Genomic DNA, 25,002 nt, shown 5'->3' on the forward strand with positions numbered 1-25,002 from the left:
AAGAAGACAGGCGCACGGCCTACAGACACATGAAAAAAATGCTCATCATCCTTAATCATGAGAGAAATGCAAATCAAAGCTACTTTGAGGTATCATCTAACTCCAGTAAGATTAGCCCACATCACAAAATCCCCAAACCAGAGATGTTTGGGAAGTGGAGAAAAGGGAACACTTCTACACTGCTGGTGAGAATGCAAACTAACACGTTCCTTTTGGAAAGGTGTTTGGAGAACGGTTAGAGATCTAAAACTAGACCTGCCATTTGATCCTATGTGACTTACGGGCCTTCCTTGGGCAAATTTGCCCATTCTTCCCATCTGTTCTGTCTTTTAGCTAGGAGTTCTGTGACTAGAATACCCGTGCACCTGGGGTTTTGGATGTGCCTACCCAACTTTTGTGTTTGGTTTATATTTGAATCCATGTCTTTAGACATGAAAGGTTAGTGTGAAAGCATGCTTCTCTGCTGTCTCCATTTCATTTTAGCTGCTCTGCTTGATGCCTTTGGAATGTGCTTTAGTTTCTGTCAATTTGATTAAGAAGAGGCAAAGAGAAAGTAATGACTAGTTGAAAAATTCTTTGTGGTCTGTGTGACGCAGATAGATTTGGGAATGTTGAGTAGACAGGGTGTAGAGTGATGGTGTGGCAAAGTGTGGTGGTGTTTCAGATTGAACCTCAGAGTTCAGAGTGCCTGTGTGGGTTTGCTGTGGGTTCAGGCACCAAACCTTAGATTTATTGCAATAGGAATGGATTTTTTAGTTTGTCTAAGAATAGTTTCTTGAAATTAGCATCTTGCTAAGCATTTCTAAGAGTTAGAGCTGTGTTGTCTCTACAGATAGCCACAAGTTACATTTACGTTTAGGTCAGTTTGGGGCTGGGCTCATGCCTGTAATTCCAACACTTTGGGAAGCCAAAGCAGGAGGACTGAAGCCAAGGTCAGGAGTTTGAACCCAGTCTGAGCAAGAGTGAGACTTATCTCTACAATCAATCAATCAGTCAATCAAAATAGATAATTAGTCAGGCATGGTGGCGTATGCCCAGTCTCTGCTGCTTGGGAAGATGAGCTAGGAGCATCACTTGAGCCTGGAAATTGGAGGTGTAACTGTGTGAACTGTGTGAGCTGTGATCATGCCATTGTACTCCATTCTGGGCAACAGAGTGAGACCCTGCCTCAAAAAATAAATACATACATACATAAAAATAAATTTAAGTCAATTAAAATTTGATAAAATTAAAAATTGAGGTTATGGCTCTATCACCATAACCACATTTTAAGTACTTAAAAGCCCAGTGTAGCTAGAGGCTGTGTATTGGACAGTGCAGATGTGGAACATTTTCATTATTGCCAAAAGTTGTCCAGGATACTGCTGATCAGAGTGCCAATTTTCTAATTTGTAATGGTTCAGTGCATCTTTCTGGAAACCATACCAGTTAAGTTTGTTATCCAGGACACCATTTTGTAAGAGAGTTTAGAAATTAAATTAGTCTTCATGAGATTGTTAATATTTTTTAGTGAGCTAGTGAAGCAGGTAGAAAGTTTTATGAGCTATTTCTCTCAGTTTTGACAAATTGAAAAAGATTGTGTCTCTTTATAGTTTCAGTATTATTCCAATGTTCTGGTTATGCTACATCTTTTGAATAAATATTGACAAATTATAATTAAAATAATCCTTTAAAATTGAGATTGATTAAGATAGCTCTAGTCACACATTTAGTTTTGTAAGGTGGAATTGAAGTATTTCCTTTAAATTATTTTGTAGTACTATTTGACCCACTGAAGTATTTGTCCTTGAAAGAAAATGTTTTGTATCGGTTGATTGCATTGAATAGATATTTGTCTTTAGGTATTGCTTAGCAGATCTTCCTGAGATTTTAGCTTTCTGTATGTGAGCAAGTGCTCTTACCCCCACCAAATTCACTTGGCATGTCAAAGACATGCTTTCAAATGTGGAAGATCAAAAAAATATATTACTAAGTTCCTGATGTCACTATTAGTGCCATTATGACTAACATTAACTATATTTATTATCATTTTGCCTGTATAAAGTGCTTTAATATCAATGACACTTTTAGTATAGATTGCAAGCTGAAATGCAGAGGGGTTAAGATCATGGCTTTGGAGACCATTTTTCATTCAGATTCCAGTTGTGCCTCTAGGTTTGCTATAATCTTAGACTAGCTATAGACTAGCTATTTAACCTTTACTAAGTCATGAAATTTTCATCTGTAAAATAGAAATGGTAGTTTTATCTACTTTGGGGCATTATTATAAAGATGGAATATTAGTGATAAAATGTTTATTCGTCCAGCAGATACTGAGTACTACTATATATTAGCTGTCATTAATTTACTTGCTTTTATTTGATTCTGATAAGGGTAGGATTAGGACTTAATATAACCTTTCTTGTTTTTAAACTTATTAAAAGATGGAAATTTAGAGAAGTTAAGTGGTTTATTTGGAGTCTCATGTTTGGTAAATTGACAAGCCAGGTTCTTGTGTAAATCTCTTAACAAAGCTAAGTATCAGAGACATCTGTTTAAGATTTAAGGATTGAGAAGAACTTCTTTGCATGAAGAATATATCGTTCTTATTCAGAAAATTAAAATTGCGAAACACATGTATGTGCTATGAATGGAGTTATGAATGATAGTTGTGGCTTCGTTTGTTAAGAATACATTCATTAAAACAACTAAAAAGCCTAGTCAATCTTAAGATTTCTTTTCACTATAGTGAATATAACTTTAAAAGAGAAAGGCTTAAGAAAAAGGAAACGTGGGGGGCGGCGCCTGTGGCTCAGTCGGTAAGGCGCCGGCCCCATATACCGGGGGTGGTGGGTTCAAACCGGGCCCCGGCCGACCTGCAACAAAAAAATAGCCGGGCGTTGTGGCGGGCGCCTGTAGTCCCAGCTACTCGGGAGGCTGAGGCAGGAGAATCGCTTAAGCCCAGGAGTTGGAGGTTGCTGTGAGCTGTGTGATGCCATGGCACTCTGTCTTTACAAAAAAAAAAGGAAACGTGAAGGTGAAAAAGGTGTATGTTGTTCAAGGAAACTACTAATAGCATAGGAACTTCTGGGTACAAACACATGTGAGAACCCCATGGTAAGTATATAAAAGACAAAACTAACACTAACACATAGATAACAATATAATATTGTGGAAACATTTTAGAGTTGTGGAGAGGAAGTGGCTGATACTTGTGTAATCGTGAAAAATGATGCAGCTAGAAAGTCAGTAGTGATGGTAATGATAAAGTGATGGTTAGTAATGAAGTCTCAATTATTCAGTTCAAGCTTTGTCAAAATATTGATTTGATCACTGGATCATTTTTCAAAAGGTTGAGGAGAAAAAGACTATCCTTTTCTAGGCTAATTATAACAACTATGAAAGAACTGTTTGATGACAGGAACTAATAGGAACTTTGGAAAAAACTAAAGATGTCGCATTATACTTTGGATTGCAATTATAGTCAAGAAGAGGAATAGCAAACCAAGTTAGAGATAAGTCATTTCATACCAGGTTTGGAGAAGGGAAAGACTTTCCATTGATTTGAGACTCTAAAAGGTGAGATGGCCTTCCACCCCACAAACCAGTGATTTTTAAGGGGGTGATTTGGCCTGGACATAAGGCTGTGGTTACAAGTGCCTAAAATTTAGAAGGAAAAAATCCCTAAGGATAAGAGAATAATTTTTATATTTTTCCTTTTGTTTTGAATGGATTAAAGCACAAAGAAAAAGGAGATCTTTGGTAGACAATCCAATTGATTTTGTTGAGGTTTGTGGGCTTTATCAAACAAAGTGCTCTTCAATCTAGGGGAGTTAGCCTGATAATTTAGTTAAGTGGTAATTGAAGCTCAAGATTGGTGAGAAGAGGTAGTAAGAAGGCACTCATTGACTAGATTTATTCAGTTTTCTTAGTCCCGGCAAGTTAAATGCCAGAGTTTTAAAGTTATGTATGTATTTTGGGCGGCGCCTGTGGCTCAAGGAGTAGGGCGCCCGTCCCATATGCTGGAGGTGGTGGGTTCAAACCCAGCCCTGGCCAAAAAAAAAAAAAAAAAACAAAAGTTATGTATGTATTTAAATTTTTATTTTTATTATAGAACAGTTCAAACAGAAAAGTACACAGAAGTATGTGATACTTATCCATATTCATGATCAGTATTAAACATATATTAACATTTTGTATTTTGTCTTATTTTACATTTTAAAAAAAAGATTAAAAACAGATTTCCTTCATTCTTTCCTTTTGTAATTCTTTTAAATTTAATTAATGCTTTTTTTTTTTTTAGTATTACAATTGTTACTATTTTTTTATTTCAGGTTAGTTTAAGGGTACAAAGAATTAGGTTACAATGTTTGCATTTGTTAGGTATTGTCCCTGCTGTAGTTGTGTCCTGCCCCCAGGAGGTGTGCCATATACCTTTAGTCACAGCCATATACCTGTGAATCTGAGGCAGGAGGATTGCTTGAATCCAGGAGTTCAAGTCCAGTCTTGGCAACATAATGAGACACCCTCTCTCTTAAAAAAAAAAAAAAAGAAAAGAAAAAAGTTTACATAGCAGCTCTAAGGCTGCTATCTCTACAAGGGTCTGATTGCAGTTTTGGCCCTTGATTAGTGTCTGAGAACAGGGTTTCTGAAACAAGTCCTCACTGATACATGTGTTTTACTATGTCTAGATTGTGTAATGTGATTTATGCTGAACCTGGTTTCTTTCTGGGAGTCTAGAATTTTGGTAGGTCTGAGGCAGAGAATGCCTGTGTTACCAACCCCCAATAAAATCCTGAAACACTAAGTCCAAAATGGGCTTTCTAGGGCCACATTTTTTCTGTTAAGAGAAATAGACATACTTGTATGTATCTCTTCCAAGACAAGGAGGGGTGAACATAGAAAATCTGTGTATGTATTTCTTCTGACCCCCATCTACATCGTTTTCCTTTGTTGACCTGTCCAAATGTATATCCTTACTGTATCACCATCATAAATCTTAGCTGTTGGCTATAACTGCCTCTGAGTCCTGTGAGCCCACTTGGTATATCACTGAACCTGTGTGTTATCTTGGAAGGGAGTCTCTGCAACAATAATGCAGTGGATTTACATTAATTTTCTGTGTTAAACTGTTCTTCCATTCTTGGAATAAGTCCTGTTTGGTCATGGTTTTTTTTTTTAATCGCTTAATATAGTTTGCCAGTTTCCTCTGAAATTTATAAGTCAAAATTGCCTATAATCTCCCTTGTTTTCACTTTCCTTTCTACCTTTGATATTATGGTCAATGATTTTAGCAGGTTTTGTAGAACCAGTTTATAAAACCACCTGACTTTCCAAAGGGGAAATTCTTCTGTACTCAATACTAAGGCTTACTTACTGCTAGAGTAATAATAACATCTTATCCTTTCCTTTGTGTTTTGGTTTATGTTGTATGTCTTTATTTTATTTTGAAATACTTATTTTATTTCTAATGTTTGGTTAGCTCAATTTCTGGTGGATGTATTCCTGTTGTTAGACTACTAACTTTAGATTTTATTGGATTGTTATTTTAGATTATAAATTTAACTTTTGCAAAGTTTACCTTCTAGATTTTTATACTATTTTTACTGTTACTTTGCATTTTTATCTGTTGTGGAAGCATTTTCAGATTTTTTTAGTTTTCTGAATTTCTGAAACTAATCAAACCAAATGTTATTTGCTTATCTGCAATTGATGTTAGAGGTACTTATGGAAAGAGAAAAGAGAGATTGAAAAGCTAAGATCAGATGTTTTGGGTTTTAGGATTGTGTTTCAAGAAGTGATTTTTGTTGTAAGTTGGACATCACTTCTTGTTACAAATCCTTGAATAGGTTATCAAATTGATGGTTTATGTGGATTTTTAAATCTATACCCAGGTAATGTTGTTTTGCAGTTATAGCTTAGAAAAATAGCAAACAGTGTAGCACCTTATGTATGTAGTTAGTCTTAGAGAAATAGAAATAGTATCCAGGGAAGTGTTTTTAAAAATGAAGTAATTACTTTCTACTTTCCGCTTTTAAGATTAACAGAACTATCAAAATTGTTGGAAGATTTTCATAATCATGGGATACACTATAACTGGGGAGAAAAGTGGCAGTCAAGACCCTTGAGTTACAGCTCTCACTTACAGTGGATTATTGAATAAATGATTATTTCTGTATTTTGGATATTTTTCATTGTTAAAATGTGGCCATTTTAGCATTATATCTGCTAATTATAAGAATTATAATAATTCTGTCATTATCGATACCATATTTTTAGCTATTCTGAATAGGAAAATTAACCTCAGAGAGTTTTTGTTTTTTTATGGTAGGTTACAGCAAGTTAAGCATACTTTCCTTGGATTATGAACAAATTTCTGCCTTGAAGAAGTTATATTAAAAAATGTTTATGAATAAATTGGTATGCTGGATAAATTAATAGAATAAATTATTTAGAAGGATCTAATAATGATCTTTTCCCCTTATTATAATTATGTAATTTAATATTTTTATAGTATAACACTAAGTTCCTAAAATTACTTTCTATTGATTCTGTACGTTTGGACATTCTTGGGAAGTTGGTATTCTTTGTAAGAAATATCTGTGCTTAGTTAAGACTTCACTTGGTTAAGCACCTCACATAAAGATTACCAACTTTTGCTGCTGTACAAATGAAAACATAGAATCCTGGCTCAGCGCCTGTAGCACAGTGGTTACAGTGCCAGCCACATACAACCAGACTGGCAGGTTTGAACCCAGCTCAGGCCAGCTAAACAATAATGACAATTGCAACAAAAAATAGCCAGGCGTTGTGGCAAGTGCCTGTAGTCTCAGCTAACTGGGAGGCTGAGGCAAGAGAATTACTTAAGCCCAAGAGTTTGAGGTTGCTGTGAGCTGTGACGCTACGACACTCTACCAAGGGTGACTCTGTCTCAAAAGAAAGAAAGAAAGAAAGATAACATAGAATCCTGGCTGTAGAATTTAGGTTGCATGGAAGAGTCTCATTTTTTTTTTTTTTTTTTTTGAGATAGAGCCTCAAGCTGTCACCCTGGGTAGAGTGCTGTGCCATCACAGCTCACAGCAACCTCCAGCTCCTGGGCTCAAGTGATTCTCCTGCCTCCGCCTCCCAAGTAGCTGGGACTACAGGCGCCCGCCACAACGCCGCTTATTTTTTGGTTGCAGCCGTCATTGTTTGGCTAGCCGGGCTAGATTCGAACCCACCAGCTCGGGTGTATGTGGCTGGTGCCTTAGCCGCTTGAGCCACAGGGCTGAGCCAAGAGTCTCATATTTTCTTTCTTAAATGTTTTATAAATGATGATAATGAAATTATGATGATAACCACTGCAAGGTATTTAAGATATTTAAGGCTATCAGACTTGTTCTCTTGTACCGTTGACATCACGAAATATAGCTCTTAGCTACAGGTTTTTGTATGAATGTGTTATATAACTTTATAAACAGTTTATTTGATTTGATTCTATTTTGCCCTTTTGTGTTATAACAGAAGGTCTTGGATATAGCTTGTAAATTTATTCATAATGCTTCATGATAGCATCTTTTTATTAGTCACTTAGGTTTGTTTACTGTTACCTAAGATTATGAAAACTTTCAGATTTGTCTTGGAACCAATGGTTGCAAGTAAACTAAATTAGTTTTTTCCAGTGTACGATTGAGCCCTAAAAGAATATTGATTTATGTTCTGCTCTATAAATCTATTGTCTGTCTTTTCAGCTATAGTTCCTGACAGAAAAATAGAACGTAGCATGCTTTTAAGACTAGATTTATCTTTGAGAAGTTTAACTAAATGAAACTTTTATGAGACAAATATTACCCTTCCTAAATCTACATGTATATTCAGGAAGGGTAATCTACAGGTAAGATCTACATGTAAAGTTTGAGAGTAAAACTGAAAATTTGTTGCCAAGACTTCATTAATCAGGAAGATAAAAGAAATTCCAATAGTTGCTAAGAATTAAATACACAGGCATATTGTACATATTCTCTAACACACATGCATACACTCATAATTCCATTTTAAATTCCAGTAGTTTAAATGAATTCTTATGTACAAGTACGTTTTGTCTGAAGTCATAAATTACTGAATATAAATAAACGTATTTAGGATTCTTATTGTCTTAACATTTTTTGAAGAATTATACTTTTAATAATAGAAATTTATGAGAGAGCCATGTTAGCAGACCAATAATGATATTTTGTCCAAGAGCTTATTCGTTTAGTTCAATTCTGTTGAAGGCTCAGAGAGGCATTTGGGTTCAAAGAGTAAATGATGGCCTTTAACTTGAGGGAGTTTATTTAGAGGAGCAGGGTATGAGGTCATTGAAGAAGTGCAGTCTTGTCATGCTGGAAAAAATATTCCTATGTATGTTAGTATCAGACATTTTGATAGGCCAGTATGGCTACAGATGTTTCAAGAGAGCTATTTTGAACATTTATTTAGGTTTTGTGAATGTTTTCTTCACTTAGTGACAGAGCAGATTTGTTTTATTTATTTATTTATTTATTTTTGTAGAGACAGAGTCTCACTGTACCGCCCTCGGGTAGAGTGCTGTGGCGTCACATGGCTCACAGCAACCTCTTAACTCTTGGGCTTACGCGATTCTCTTGCCTCAGCCTCCTGAGCAGCTGGGACTACAGGCGCCCGCCACAACGCCCGGCTATTTTTTGGTTGCAGTTTGGCCGGGGCTGGGTTTGAAGCCGCCACCCTCGGCATATGGGGCTGGCGCCCTACTCACTGAGCCACAGGCGCCGCCCTGTTTTATTTATTTTTTAAGTGGCGGAGAAAAGTTGAAAAAAATATAGCTTTGTCAATTGTTTTTGCCTTAGATTTCCCTAAGAACACATGTGTGTCTGGCTCAAGCATCATATTGTCTAGCTGTTTTTTTGGGGTGGGGAAGGGCTTTTTTTGGAAAGTCCCTTTATCTTATAACTCTCTCTTCTTAAAGTTTCTTGAGTAAGATTTAGTATCCAAGTCTGTAAATTTCCAGTTACAATATTAAGCATGTATTGAAAAATGGTAACATTGCCTGATTTATGTCGGTCTTTAGTTTTAGTTGGATCTAGTTGAAAGCCCGTTGAAAGAAAAAGAACAATCATGTTAATACTTTGTTCTCATTTAAGATGGTCAAGTTAGTTTAAATTGATTATCTAGGCTTTATTCTTTGAGTTTTTATTAAGATGTAAAATCACTTTATTTAGTGTTATCTCTATAAATGCTAATCTTTAGTGCTTTTTCTTGATGAAATTTCTCCACAATTAAGTATTTTTGAAATAAGTTTACCTTTTTTCTTTCTCTTTATTTTTTTGAGATAGAGCCTCAAGCTGTCTCCCTGGGTAGAGTGCCATGGCATCACAGCTTACAGCAACCTCCAACTCCTGGGCTTAAGCGATTCTCTTGCCTCAGCCTCCCAAGTAGCTAGGACTACAGGTGCCTGAAACAATGCCCAGCTACTTTTTAGTTATAGTTGTCATTGCTGTTTGGCAGGCCGGGCTGGGTTTGAACCCTCCAGCTCTGGTGTATGAGGCTGGCGCTTGAGCTACAGGCGCCGAGCCAAGTTTACCTTTTAAATAACTTTTTTTTTTTTTTATCATTAAGATAATACTCATCTTCTATAGTGGTAGAATATTGTTAAAACACAAAGAAGACTATGAAAATTACCTTTACCCTACTACTCAGAGAACTATCATTAATATTTTAGTTACTATTTTCAGTAAATATACATGTATAAATAAATATGTTGTATAAGAATGTGCATGCCTTTTATTTCTAAATTGGAATCATATGTTTAATTGAATTCTGCTGTTCTATTTAATAGTGTCCCTACATTGTTCCCGATCATTTAAGATACTTGTATAACATTGTTTGTAAAGATTGGCAGGTTTTACATAGTGTGGATATGCCATAATTCATTTCAGTACTCCTCTATTTTTTTTAATTTTTGTTCTAACTTGTGGTTCTCTGTTTTTTCTTCTATAGTTTGATATTAAAAATGCTTGCAATCTTTTGCTGTGATAAGCCCATTATTAACTTTAAATTTCCTATCAATTTGAAATGAAAAGGGAATATGTAAATGCTTAAAATCAGGATCGAAGTTTAGGGAGTATCTTCAAATGCTTTTATTTCATCAATTAATATTTTGTCTTATGTACTTATTTTTGTTTTCCTAATTAGATATTAACTTCCTTAAAAATTGTACCATCTCTTAATAAAACTAGCCTACTTTTATAGTATCTGTGAACGTGAGCCATGTATCTGGTATTGTTTAATAAGTGTACATTGATTGATGTCTGAGGGCAGGAGGGGTGTGAGATAAAAACTTATCTGGTACAATGTACATTATTCTGGTGAAGGGCACACTAAAAGCTCTTACTTCAGCACTGTATAATACATCCATGTAATAAGAACACTTATACTGATATTTTGAAATAAAAATTATTTTTTAAAAAAGATGAAGTAGGTACATGAATATGGAAGAAACTAGCCAAGGCAAAATTTCTAAAGCAGAAATCATTTTCTCTCTCTTTTTCTTTTGAATCAGTGAGTGTCTGCATTCTTTTTGTCCTTTTCTCTTGTGTACTTCCCACAGATTCTTAGAAAGACTTGAAAGAAAGTCTTTCTAGAAAGACTCACATTGTTTTTCAGTCCTCCTTTCTCTTTCAGTTACAAGAATCTAGATCATGATGAACTACAAGAAAGCTGATCCCAGTGTAGCATCTTATGTATGTATAGATCTTCTCTCTTTCCACTCTGAACAAAACTTGAGTTATTTAGGAAATAGTTATTGAGGGCTGCAGTCCTGGTCTCTCTAATGAGATCCATTAAATTTACTGATATGTTGAAAATCAGGTGATTTCCTTTCCCTGGAATGTTTCATCCTGTATGTTTGGTTGATTCCTTATCCTTCAAGTCTGCTTAAATGTTGCCTAAGAGAACTTAGGACTTCCCCCCCACCCCCACCCTCCCATCCCTGCGTGAACTATTACTTTCCTATCACAGTTTCAATTTATAGTTGCACTTTAAGTCTTTACTATATGAATGACTCACTTCTTTCTACCTTGAAGTTCTATGAAGACAGAGAACTTCTTTTATTCAACATTCTATGCTTATATTGAGGGTAGAGAACATAATGGAAGTTTGTTACTCATAGCAGCAATCAAGTAACACGTATTTATGTTCAAAGTGTGTAAATACTAGGACAAAATTGAGTGAGAGCAGGAGTCATTTTTTCCTTCCAGATGTCTTTTGAGTGTTGCTCCCTTCTACCCCCTGATCTTGTTCCCTAAGACTCTAAAGCTGTAGGGCAGAATTCCAAAATAATCAAGGACTGTTTTTTATCCTGTCACCCTTCCACAAAGAAAGGCTTTTAATAAGTGTAAGTAGGCTCGGCGCCTGTGGCTCAAGTGGCTAAGGCGCCAGCCACATACACTTGAGCTGGCGGGTTTGAATCCAGCCCTGGCCCGCCAAACAACAATGACGGCTGCAACCAAAAAATAGCCAGGTGATGTGGCGGGTACCTGTAGTCCCAGCTACTTGGAAGGCGGAGGCAGGAGAATCTCTTGAGCCCATGAGTTGGAGGTTGCTGTGAGCTGTGATGCCATGACACTCTACCCAGGGCAACAGCTTGAGGGGCTGTCTCAAAAAAAAAAAAAAAAAAAAGTATAAGTAGTCATTGAATGGTAAGTGTTAGGTTCCGTCAACCATTCATAGCCATAGCACCTAGTAAATTTACAGTCTAGTAAGTGAAATCAGAGTAAGGAGCAATGAACCGTGAGTTGTGATCATGGACATCTGTTTCCGAGGATCATGTCTGCTTTGACATTACTTTTCCTTGCTGTTCTTAGTCTGTACATAGTACAGCTACTTTTAGCTCTGCCTTTGTTACTTTTATTAAACAACTATTCATCTCAGAGATTGTGGAGCACAGAATTTTGTTATTCCATTAAGTCTGATAATGCATATCTAGCATTCTAGGCATGTTGTTATTTGGTTCTTGGAGACCCTCTTATTTAAATATCTTTTTTAAACCCCTTACTGTTTAATTCTTGCAGAAGTTAAGTTAGAGCTTACTTATGCCATTTTTGTGACAGTGAGGTTTTCTTCCAAACTCTATGTGACTTTTTTTTTTTTTTTTTGAGGCAGAGTCTCACTTTGTTGCCCTCAGTAGAGTGCTGTGACATCACAGCTCACAGCAACCTCCAGCTCTTGGGCTTAGGTGATTCTCTTGCCTCAGCCTCCCAAGTAGCTGTGATTATAGGCGCCCACCACAACACCTGGCTATTTTTTTTTTGTGGTTGTTGTTGCAGTTTGGCCGGGGCCGGGTTTGAACCTGCCACCCTTGGTATATGGGGCCGGTGCCCTACTCACTGAGCCACAGGCACTGCCCTCTGTGTGACTTTTATAAATTCTGTAGAAACCTATTTTCCTTAAAAGGAGAGAATGTCACTTTTTAACTGATTTTTTTGGATCTATCTCCTTTCTGGAATGGGCATCCTAGTGAGGATTATTTCTTCATAAGCAATGGGAACAGAACTACTATTACCCTGCTGCTTAACAGAATACAGATTTTCTTTTTGGAAAGATGTAGGTTACTAAATATTTCAGACCCAGAATGAAATAAAAATTGTTATTCCTTATCAAGGTATATAGATTTTCCTCATTTTTTTGATTATAGTATCTCATAGCATGTGTGTAACTTAGCAAATGATGGACATTCATATTCCCCCATGTCTAATTTTTTTGTATTGCAGAAATAATGGTGCACAAATGTGAATATGTTGAACATAATTTACCCTTGTCCTCCATAGTGGCTTTACCAATTTTAGTACTGCCAGACTGACCATACCTTCTTTGGTGGTTCTTCATAAGATTGAGAAAGGTCGTATTTGGTATTCTAAGCATACCCTGTGTGGGAAGTAATAAATATTAGCATCAAACATAATTCTGAGGCCTGTGGAAATGGTTTAGAACACTTCTAATTATTGTGGATAATTTAGGAAGTAGAAGAAAAGGCCCTCTATGTTTGCCCACGTCTAAACTTAAATTTACTATTTCTAGTTCTCTCCTCCTAGGAACTTAGTGGAGGTTCAGCTGTTGTACCATAAATATGAAACAAATGTTCCATAAGTGATGAAAATTACTTGAACTTCAATCTCTTAGTAATAGTGTATCAGTAGAGAGAGTATATAGTGAAGACTTGCGGTAGGAGCATGGGGTTTAGAATTATACAGTCCTGGGCAGCGCCTGTGGCTCAGTGAGCAGGGTGCTGGCCCCATATACCTAGGGTGGTGGGTTCAAACCCAGCCCCGGCCAAACTGCAACAAAAAAATAGCCGGGCGTTGTGGCGGGCGCCTGTAGTCCCAGCTACTCGGGAGGCTGAGGCAGGAGAATAGCCTAAGCCCAGGAGTTGGAGGTTGCTGTGAGCTGTGTGACGCCACAGCACTCTACCGAGGGCAATAAAGTGAAACTCTGTCTCTACAAAAAAAAAAAAAAAAAAGAATTATACAGTCCTAGGGTTGAAATCCTAACTGTATCACTTCATAGAAGTAGTTGGTAATCATCTACAAACGGGGCTCAAAAACTGCCTATTTAATAGTGTGGTTAAAAAGTGCCAGAATTTGGATATGTTAAAAATACGGTTAGTTTTCCCCCTATTATTTTAGAAGTATGTAAGCTCTTTTTACTAATTTTTATGGTTATTTTATTCATACAAGCAAAAGAGGGAATATTACCTTTTATATTTTTACTTATTTTAAAAACCAGTTTGGAACATGTTGCAAAGTGAGAATATAAGCCCTTAATGACTACACGAAATAATACCACCTGTCATATTTTGCATCCATTATATTATAGGAGTTTTGGAAGTTAGAATAAAAGTTAATAATTTATTGATGTGTGTTCAAAAACGACAGAATTTAAAAATGGAATGGTAGGGTTAGAACTCAGGTCTTGTGGCTCCTAGTCTAGCATTCTTTGCTTTAGCAACATCTGATCTGTACTTTGCCATGTAAAATGTGCTCCCATGTATAATGCCCACCCACGTTTTTGGTCAAACTTTCAGGAAAAATGACCCTCAAGAAAGTGGACAGTTCTCATACGGAAGAGAGACACATCTGGGGCAGCTAATGCTCCTCTGCTAAATGTGCAGATCGCACCACCCTCCTGCAGTTGCTGGCTCTAAGAAGGCTACCCCTTCCCTTCCTCCTGGGAGCCTTCCCACCCCACCATGTCATGGGCCATGGCCTTACATGTGGCCAATGGGGCAGGAGCTTCTGAAGTTGCTCAGCCCACTGCTGTATTTGGGGCCTGCTTTGGGCTTCCAACTCCATGCAGCCAGGCCTCTGGCCTTCAGCTCTCGCCCTGAGGCAGCCATGGCCTGCCTTGCCAGCTCTGCCTTGCCCTCTCCCCAATCTTGGTGCTCAGTGGAGCTTCTCAGGGTCACTCCTATTAGAACTTGGATCCTCTCTGACTAGGACTCTGTGTACCTGGTGGCCCAGGCAAGAAGGTGCCAACAGCCCCAGGAGGCCCACTGGGTTCCCCTGTTCCTAATGATACCGGAATTTCATCTTCAGTAGGTTCTTGGTCTTGGTGATTCGGAGAATGAATCCTGGTAAGACAGGATTTATTTACAGAAAAAAAGAATACAAAAACACCAAAGCTCCTGGCAGAGAGAACCCAGGTTGGGGAAAAGCTCTCTGGCTCCCTCTTTCTGTCTCTCTCCGGGCTCTCTGCTCAGGGGTATATATAGTTGCTTGGGGTTATTTAGCCAGTTTACCCGGTGTGGGTCCTCTATTCAGCCTGAATTCAGTTGTTACATTTAGTGTCTTGAGGCCAGAACTCAGTTAATGAAGGATTACAATCCCTTTCCTTCAGGCCTAGGAAACTTAACATGAAATTGACCTGGCCATGAAATTGACCAGGCCTAGAAAAGGTGGAGTTTCCTGTTCAACCAGAAGTGCAAGGGGAGGGAGACCTAAGGTGCTGGTGTCCCCCTAGCAGTTGTCAGGCCTCTCTGGCTACTGGACCCTATCCCCTGCCCCCACCCTCCAGCCCGCTGCTGCCACTGCACCAACACCAACACCACCAGGGGTAAGGCAGCCCTCCAGCTCAGCTCAGCTCAGCTGGCTGGGGCTTCACCTGTCCTGTATCACTAAGATGAACTTAGTGATAAGTTCAACTTACCCATGCGTGACATACATCATTACATACATCATTATTTTCCCCTCAAAAATTTGGGCACAATTTTGGCATGTTATATTTGCCAAAGTATAGTATTTATGTGTCTTTTGCCATGTGGCTGGCATATTTGTCTAATATTCCACCAGGACCAGCAACTAAAAATATTTAGTTATGGGTGGCGCCTGTGGCTCAAGGAGTAGGGCGCCGGTCCCATATGCCAGAGGTGGTGGGTTCAAACCCAGCCCCGGCCAAAAACCACAAAAAAATAAAATAAAATAAAAATAAAAAATATTTAGTTACTGCTTTGTGTGAGTAATTAATGCTAGGGACTTATTAATACCATTTATGCATATTCATTTAGAGATTACCTCAGATGATAAGGAATTATTTTTAGATGAAAGCTACATTGGTATTATTTTTATATTACGGTGAACCTCAGATTTTGTGAGGTCAGTGTTTGTATTTCTGTGATAGCGTGACCCATAGTTGTGATGAGAGTTGAGGAAGATGAAGAATATTAATGAAGATATGTAGTTCTGTGAGAGAGATTGGTGTTAGTGCTTGGCGTCCTTATACGAATGTTGTCATGCCACGAACAAGGAAGAGGAAGATAAGTGGTACAGATTAGCTAGTATGCAAAAGCCTTGATGCCCAGTTTTGCTTTGTGCTATGAATTTGTTTAGAAAGAAAGAGAGGGATCCCAGCACTCTGGAAGGCCAAGGTAGGTGGATTGCTTGAGTTCACAACTTCAAGACTAGCCTAGGGCGGCGCCTGCGGCTCAGTCGGTAAGGCGCCGGCCCCATATACCGAGGGTGGCGGGTTCACCCGGCCCGGCCGAACCGCAACCAAAAAATAGCTGGGCGTTGTGGCGGGCGCCTGTAGTCCCAGCTACTTGGGAGGCTGAGGCAAGAGAATCACTTAAGCCCAGGAGTTGGAGGTTGCTGTGAGCTGTGTGATGCCATGGCACTCTACCCGAGGGCCATAAAGTGACACTCTGTCTTCACACACACACACACAAAAGAAAGACTAGCCTGAAAAAAAGTGAGACCCCGTCTCTAAAAATTAGCTGGGCGTTATGGCAGGTGCCTGTAATCCCAGCTGTTCAGGGGGCTGAAGCAAGAGTATCGCTTGAGCCCAGGACTTTGAGGTTGCTGTGAGCAATGATGCCATGGTATTCTACCCAGGGTGACAAAGTGAGACTTTGTCTCCACCGAAAAAAAAAAAAAAGGGAGTTTTGATACACACATAAAGCTGGTATGTAGTATTACACTTTGTAATACAAAACCTATTTCTAATTTGGGGAACTTAAAACTTAGCTTGAGCTTTCTGTGTAGTCGAAGAGTCAATCTATTACTATTTAATTCATAAAACTAAGAGTAGATTGGTATGTGAGAACTCACAGGACTCTAACAACTTCCATGCTGGAAAGTCAAATCTCTGTTGCCACTGTTTTCTAAAGTTAAAGCATATATACATAAGTGTGGAGCTTAAACCTTAAAAGTATTAATTTTTAAGTCCCAGAGAAAATGCCTTAATTTTGCATAATGTTGCTAGATTGAAAAATGGGAAGAAAATAGAAAAGGTGGTTTATTTACCATTCAAGAAAGTATTCTTTTTATAATTCTCTCTCTTTTTAATAGTCAAAATATAAGAAATGTAAAACATAAGGATAATTTCAGGAAAGATTTTTTTACTTTTTAGCATGTCAACATAGCAGATTGTGGACCCTTCATAGAAAAATGTTTCGAAATTGTTTTTCTTCAAAAAAAACAACAAAAAACAATGATTTATCTTTTGCCAGATTTGTTATCCTGATAGTAGCATATGGTTTTTGTTGTGTATAGGAATATATCATATGTGAAATTGATATTACCATTCTTTATTTTCCTTTCAGTTAGATCTGCATTAAAACTTTCCCCGTTGTATTTGTTCTGCAGCTTACGAAAGCTCATCGACAAGGACACATGGTAAAAGTAGATTGGCTGGACAGGTTGACGTTTAGAGAAATAGAAATGATAAATGAGGTAAGTTGTATCCTTCTTTATTATTTTAAAATATTTTCTCTAGATTTCTAAGTTGACAATGTTGATAATTGTTTATTTTTAGGTATCTCGCAAATGTGAGATTATCAAGTTAACCCCTATATGAGTATTTTCTTTTTTCTTTTTTTTTTTTTTTTTTGTAGAGACAGAGTTTCACTTTCTGGCCCTCGGTAGAGTGCCGTGGCCTCACCCAGCTCACAGCAACCTCCAACTCCTGGGCTTAAGCGATTCTCTTGCCTCAGCCTCCCGAGTAGCTGGGACTACAGGCGCCTGCCACAACACCCGGCTATTTTTTGGTTGCAGTTTGGCCGGGGCCGGGCCTGAACCCACCACCCTCGGCGCCCTACCAACTGAGCCTCAGGCGCCGCCGTGAATATTTTCATAATATATTATATTCTCAAACGGAAAGAAAGCTTTATTTTATTGTTTTTAGAAAGCTTTATTTTTTCAATTTTTATAATAGTCACATTCTAAAAATAGTTTAATTAAAATGCTTGTTATTTTTCTATTCTTCAAGGTAGGTATCTCTGGGTATAGAAAATGTAATGTCAGAGTTTATTTCCTCCAGCCTTTCTCTTTTTTTTTTTTTTTTTTTTTTGTAGAGACAGAGTCTCACTGTACCGCCCTCCGGTAGAGAGCCGTGGCGTCACACAGCTCACAGCAACCTCTAACTCTTGGGCTTACGCGATTCTCTTGCCTCAGCCTCCCGAGCAGCTGGGACTACAGGCGCCCGCCACAACGCCCGGCTATTTTTTTTTTTTGTTGCAGTTTGGCCGGGGCTGGGTTTGAACCCGCCACCCTCGGCATATGGGGCCGGCGCCCTACTCACTGAGCCACAGGCGCCGCCCCCTCCAGCCTTTCTCATACTCCCCACCTCCACTCCTTAAAAGATAGGAGACCATTACCATAATAGACTATAATATGCTTCATAAAGCTGAACAATTTAAGTAACCTCTTTAGACCTTTGTGATTGTATGCATTAAACTTAAAGTCATTTTTAGAGCTGTTCTGGGTCAAGGCAAATCCACCTTTTAGACTTCAGTGTATTTTCACTTCATCATCCCCATAGTACAGTCAGGAGCTTCCTAATGACATTTATGGTCATGTATAGACCACATGTACAATAGTGGTCCCATGAGGTTATAATAATAGATTTTTACTGTACCTTTTCTTTGTTTAGATATGTTTAGATACACAAATAATTAACCATTATGGTATAATTGCCTACAGTATTCAGCACAGTCGCACACAGTGTAGGTTTGTAGCCTAGGCAAGCAAACTTGATGATGTTTGCACAGCAAAATTGCCTAATGATGCATTTTTCCGAGTGTGTTCCTGTGGTTGAGTAGTACATGACTGCATTTTTATGTCAGAGAAAGGAGTAATTATTCCTCCTTATTTTTAGAGTGGCTAAAAGTTTCCAAATGATAAATTATGTTAAGACCATTTATAAGTTGTGAAAAACTTGCAAAGATTATACTTAGTAAGGTCAAATGGCCCTCTGTTTAAAATATTCTTCTTTTTTTTTCCTTTACTTAATTTCTGTAGTTGGCTTAGTCATATTAGTTTAAGGATGAACTTCTCTTTGCTTAAAATTGTTAGAAGTACAAAACATCTACTTTTATTTTTGGCATAAAATAGTTCTTGTGCAGATGTATGTAAAAGACCTTCAGGTTTTTCTGTAATAAATCCCAAATTACTGATAAAATGTTAAGTTTGAAGAGGCAGTTATAAGTACTGAATAAAACAGTAGTGCTCTATAAAAGGTGAACATAGTTTGTGTGCAATTTAAAATAGTTGTAACTTTAAGTTGCATGAACTTTATTTTTTAAAATTTATTTATTATTAAATCATAGCTTTGTACACTAATCCAAACATGGGGCACCATACACTGGTTTTATATACCATTTGACATATTTTCATCACACTGGTTCACATAGCCTTCCTGGCATTTCCTTAGTTATTGTGTTAAGACATTTATGTTCTACATTTAGTAAGTTTCACATGTACCCTTGTAAGATGCACCTTAGGTATAGTCCCACCAATTACCCTCCCTCTGCCCATCCTCCCCTTTCCCCTCATCTCCCTTTCCTCTTTTCCTATATTCTTTTTTTTTCCTTTCCCTATATTCTTAGGTTATAATTGGGTTATAGCTTTCACATGAAATCTATAAATTAGTTTCATAGTAGGGCTGAGTACATTGGACACTTTTTCTTTCATTCTTGAGATACTTTACTAAGAAGAATATGTTCCAGCTCCATCCATGTTAACATGAAAGAGGCGAAGTCTCCATTTTTCTTTAAGGCTGCATAATATTTCATGGTGTACATATACCACAATTTATTAACTCATTTGTGGGTCGATGGGCACTTGGGCTTCTTCTATGACTTAGCAATTATGAATTGGGCTGCAATAAACATTCTGGTATAAATATCTTTTGTTAATAATGTGATTTTTGGTCTTCTGGGTATATACCTAGTAGAGGAATTGTAGAATTGAGTGGCAGGTCTATTTTTAGATCTCTAAGTGTTCTCCAAACATCTTTCCAAAAGGAATGTATTAGTTTGCATTCCCACCAGCAGTGTACAAGTGTTCCCTTCTCTCCACATCCACGCCAACATCCCTGGTCTTGGGATTTTGTGATATGGGCTAATCTTACTGGAGATTAGATGATATCTCAAAGTAGTTTTGGTTTGCATTTCTCTGATGATTAAGGATGATAAGCATTGTTTCATATGTCTGTAGGCCGTGTGCTTATCTTCTTCAGAGAAGTTTCTCTTCAAAAGTTGCACATGAACTCTATGTCCACCCTGTATAATAATAGTGTTGTATAAAATACTTCATGTATACTATTAAAAAAATTGTTGTATTTTAACTTGTACTTGATATAGGTGTGTATTACTGAATTGGGAAAAATAATACATACTGATAAGATAATATTGAAAATGATTTTTTAATGAAAATCTTTTTTCTTTGTTTTAGAGTGAAAAACGAAGTTCTAATTTCATGTACTTGATGGTTGAGTTTCGATGTGTCAAGTGTGACGATAAGGAATATGGTATTGTATATTATGAAAAGGTATTTGCCTTGGAAATGTTTTTGGTCTCTAAAGTAGAGGGGAGGGGAAACATTAAAAAAATTACTGTTGTTCCTGCTGAGATGAATTATTTGGTTGCAGGATAGCATCAGACAGCTGTCACCAGCAGCTGTTTATGTATACACAAACCAAATCATATAGCTGCAACAAGATTACAAAAGCCAATTATTCGTGTAATGTGGTTCTGGGTTATGGGATTCAATAAGCATGCAAGTGATTAAAAAGTTTTTGATTAATTGTTCTGCAAATTGCCAAGTAAGACACTTAAAGTAATAGCTTTATTTACAATTATTATTCATGTAAAATGTAAAAAGAGGAAATCACATTTTTAAAGTGGTAAGCTAGGCGAAGCTAAGCCTATGTTTCTTGTGCATATTTATAAGGGGTTAGAATTCTGTACGTGACCCTAACAAGTTTATTTATTTATATCGTATATACAAAAGTAAGAAAGTCATGTTACCATCAGGCTGAGTAATAACAAATGTGCAATTATGGGTTTGTTCTGGTTGGCTCATTATGTGGAAGAAAGTAGTTGTGTGTCTGGTATGTAGCTACTTGAAAAATAACTTCCTTTGAGTTCTAAAGAATAATTTTGTATGCATAGTATGAAACTGCATAGACTATGTATATTCTATTAGACACTTGTCTAGACAAGTGCATCAGGGCAAGTGACAGCAGAGTTTTGATACATGGAGTAATAGTAGATTAATATTTTTTCTGGCATATCACCAAGTTTGTATACCATACATTTGTTCATTAGGCCCAGCCCTTTTAAATTACATTTACACTTTATTGTTATTTGTTGGCACTATCCCAAGTTCTTCGAAATACTCATAGCTTTATAACTGTAAGGTACTATTTGAAAGCTTATAGTGAAGGTTTAGGGTTTGTATAGTTAACTTATGACCACTTTTTTCAAGTGAAAATTTATATTTTTTTTCTTTAGTTTGTATCCCTTTTACTTTAGTGAAAGGGTAGGAAACATTAGTTTTTACTCCTTGGGGAAAAAAGAAGATAGGAAAATAGACAATTTAATGTTGTTCATTAATTTATTAGAAAAACTATCAGAAAGAAAAGGAAATGTAGGTGAGTGAAATTGTTTTGTCACAAGTATGTTTTAATAAAATATCTTATGTGATTTCATTAAAAGCAGTATTTTCTGCCATATAGAGTTTTATATTGCAAAAACATGCTAATGGAGATGAACATCAGAGATGTGAGGGGTTTTCTGAAAGACAGCTTTGATAGCAGATGAAATAATAACAGAATAGAAATTAGAAACATTTCAAGCATTTTGAAAAGGTTCTTCACCCCTTTCTATTGCTTCCTGAAAATTGCTCATAAATTAATGCCTGTCTACCCACTCTTTCATATTTCCACTTAGTGTGAAGATTGCTAGGCCAGTGTATTGGATCTAATGGAAATAGACTTTCTTGTCACCTGTCTTTTGTGACAAATAGCCTTAGTGAAGATTACTTGTCACATTTGGGCTGATAAATATGTTTTCTGGTGTTGTGACTGAGAACAAGCCTGTTAAACAACAGCTATGGGAATTTGTGGTTTTCTGTATGACTCAATTACTGAGCTGAAGTAAAGTTGCAGTGCTTCCCCTCTTTCTGTCTCTCTTGATTTTGAGGCACATATGTAAAATCGAATATGCACTCACATTTGGAAAGTGTTAGAAAAGCTTGATGATGGGTATATAATCATGAGAAAATAAATTTCACCTTAATTAGTTTAGTCTTTTCTGATATATTTTGGAGTGACATTTATTATGCTGCATTACTTTTCTTAACTGAACTGGATAAAAATAAAAGCCAGCATTCTTCAAAAATGCTAATAAAATAAATTAGCTTTACTTCTTAAAAATTGATTGATTTTTGTTCTTCAAGTCTGGATTGTGGTGAGTATCTATACCTTTGAGAAACAGTGTTGTTGTTTCTCTAGCTGTTTATAAATTTGAGTAATATTAACTACTCTTAAAATTCTGCTCTTCTGAATGGATCTCAATTGTGGTACCTGGAAAAGTTACCAACCTTCACTTAGGTTTTGCAAATGATGTAACATATCCATTGTGCCATATTGTAATTATCTTCTAAGGTTTCTTGAAAATTAGCACATACTTTTTGATCAGCTGTTTTAATAAATGATGCTATTAGATAAAAAGAACAACCAAAAACAAATCTATTAATTTCCAGACCGTGTTTTTGTAAAACTAATTAAAAATTTTTGTTAGATTTTATTTTATTATTATTATTATTTTTTGAGCAGAGTCTCACTTTGTTGACCTCGGTAGAGTGCTGTTGCATCACAGCTCACAGCAACCTCCAGCTCTTGGGCTTAGGCGATTCTCTTGCCTCAGCCTCCCGAGTAGCTGGGATTACAGGTGTCCGCCACAAAACCCAGCTATTTTTTATTTTCATTTATTTATTTATTTTTGTTGTTGTTGCAGTTTGGCTGGGGCCGGGTTTGAACCTGCCACCCTTGGTATGTGGGGCCGGCGCCCTACTCACTGAGCCACAGGTGCTGCCCTAGATTTTATTTTTTTAAAACATTTTCTCAACAACAAAAGAGGTAAAAAGTAGACATGTATTTTATAGTAGTTGAAAGAAAATAAGGGATTTTTTAAAGAGAGGAATGATGTTCATTAAATAGGATTAAAATGCATTGTAAAATACAACATCCTGTATTATTTCTTAACATTTGGTTAAATTTTCTTTTTTTCTTAATTTATTGTGTTGTATTCTAGGATGGTGATGAGTCATCTCCAATTTTAACAAGCTTTGAATTAGTGAAAGTTCCTGACCCCCAGATGTCTATGGTTAGTTTTCATGCAATTTTTTATAAAAGCCCTTTTCTCTAGAGAGATTATGAGTTAACCACACTATGTACTTTCTTAAAATACATAGTAAGTAACCACCTCTGTTATCTAGAAGTAATTTGTAAGTTCAGTTCCACTATCTGGAATCAGTTGCAGATGGAATTTTTTCAAGGGATACTAATGCCCTAAAAATAATAGTGTAGGGTAGTGTAGGATTGGGCAATCATTGTATTTTAATTGTTGAAAGAGCAAGAGTCTATAAACTGCAAGTGAAGTCTTGACAAAACTGGTATTTGAAAGACAGTCATCGTACAGAAGGAAAATTAGTCGGGAAGATTCTATAATTGAATTAATGGATGAAAATTATAGGGAGACCAATTTTGTTGTAAAATAAGGAAGATCATTGTAGCTAGTAGAATTATACAGTTTGGAACATAGTATTTGGGTGATAATGGAATACCTGCTTATTAACAAATTTTTGAGGTGATAACTGTTTCTTAGAGGTGTGAAAGAGTAAATATTTTTTAATAGAGATTTAATCAGACATTTTTTAATTTAAAAAATTTCAGGCACAAAATCCTTTGGCAGAACAATAGAATCCATAATATTCACAGGTACAACTTATTAACATCACTCTGAACCTTTTCTTTCTTATGTTATACATTTTAATTAGATTGTTAACCTCCCTAATCAGCCCAAAGTAGATTGCCATCTTTTGCCATGTTTGATACACTTCCATGTATAATGCACACCCACATTTTTGGCCCAAACTTTCAGGAAAAATCTTTCATTTTAATTTTTTAATTGAAATTTTTATTTGTTTAGCTATTTGGTTTTTGAATTATAAATGAATTTTGACTTTTGCTTTTTTTCCTCTTTTTTAAATTTTTATTATTAAATCATAGCTGTGTACATTAATGCGATCATGGGGCACCATATACTAGTTTCATAGACCGTTTGGCACATTTTCATCACTCTGGTTAACATAGCCTTCCTGGCATTTTCTTAGTTATTGTGCTAAGACATTTACATTCCACATTTACTCAGTTTCACATATACCCTTGTAAGATGCACCACAGGTGTAATCCCACCAATCCCCCTCCCTCTGCCCACCTCCCCCCTCCCTTTCCCCCTTCCCCCTATTCTTAGGTTGTAACTGGGTTATAGCTTTCACATGAAAGCCCTAAATTAGTTTCATAGTAGGGCTGAGTACATTGGATACTTTTTCTTCCATTCTTGAGATACTTTACTAAGAAGAATGTGTTCCAGCTCCATCCACGTAAACATGAAAGAGGTAAAGTCTTCATCTTTCTTTAAGGCTGCATAATATTCCATGGTGTACATATACCACAATTTATTAATCCATTCGTGGATCGATGGGCACTTGTTTTTTTCCCATGATTTAGCAATTATGAATAGGGCTGCAATAAACATTCTGGTACAAGTATCTTAAATCCACAGAGAACTCAAACGTATAAGCAAAAAAAGAACAAGTGATCCCATCGCAGGCTGGGCAAGAGATCTGAGGAGAAACTTCTCTGAAAAAGACAGGCGCGCAGCCTACAGACGTGAAAAAATGCTCATCATCTTTAATCATCAGAGAAATGCAAATCAAAACTACGTTGAGATATCATCTAACTCCAGTAAGATTAGCCTATATCACAAAATCCCAAGACCAGAGATGTTGGCGTGGATGTGGAGAAAAGGGAACACTTCTACACTGCTGGTGGGAATGCAAATTAATAACATTCCTTTTGGAAAGATGTATGGAGAACACTTAGAGATCTAAAAATAGATCTGCCATTCAATCCTATAATTCCTCTACTAGGCATATACCCAGAAGACCAAAAACACACCATAACTTTTACTTT

At 36.8% G+C, this 25,002-nt stretch overlaps 1 protein-coding gene across 2 annotated transcripts in view; it reads left to right on the forward strand.

The window, feature by feature from the left end:
* LOC128571597 (phosphatidylinositol 3-kinase catalytic subunit type 3) overlaps positions 1-25,002 on the forward strand; it is a 198,844-nt gene that overhangs the window by 37,485 nt on the left and 136,357 nt on the right. For both annotated transcript variants that reach the window (XM_053571130.1, XM_053571129.1), the window contains 3 exons: positions 17,109-17,195; positions 20,196-20,291; positions 23,060-23,131. In XM_053571130.1, coding sequence (XP_053427105.1) covers positions 17,109-17,195; positions 20,196-20,291; positions 23,060-23,131 — 255 coding nt within the window. The remainder of the gene's footprint in view (positions 1-17,108; positions 17,196-20,195; positions 20,292-23,059; positions 23,132-25,002) is intronic.

Source organism: Nycticebus coucang, chromosome 19 (genome assembly GCF_027406575.1).
Source record: "Nycticebus coucang isolate mNycCou1 chromosome 19, mNycCou1.pri, whole genome shotgun sequence".
Lineage (NCBI taxonomy): Eukaryota > Metazoa > Chordata > Mammalia > Primates > Lorisidae > Nycticebus > Nycticebus coucang.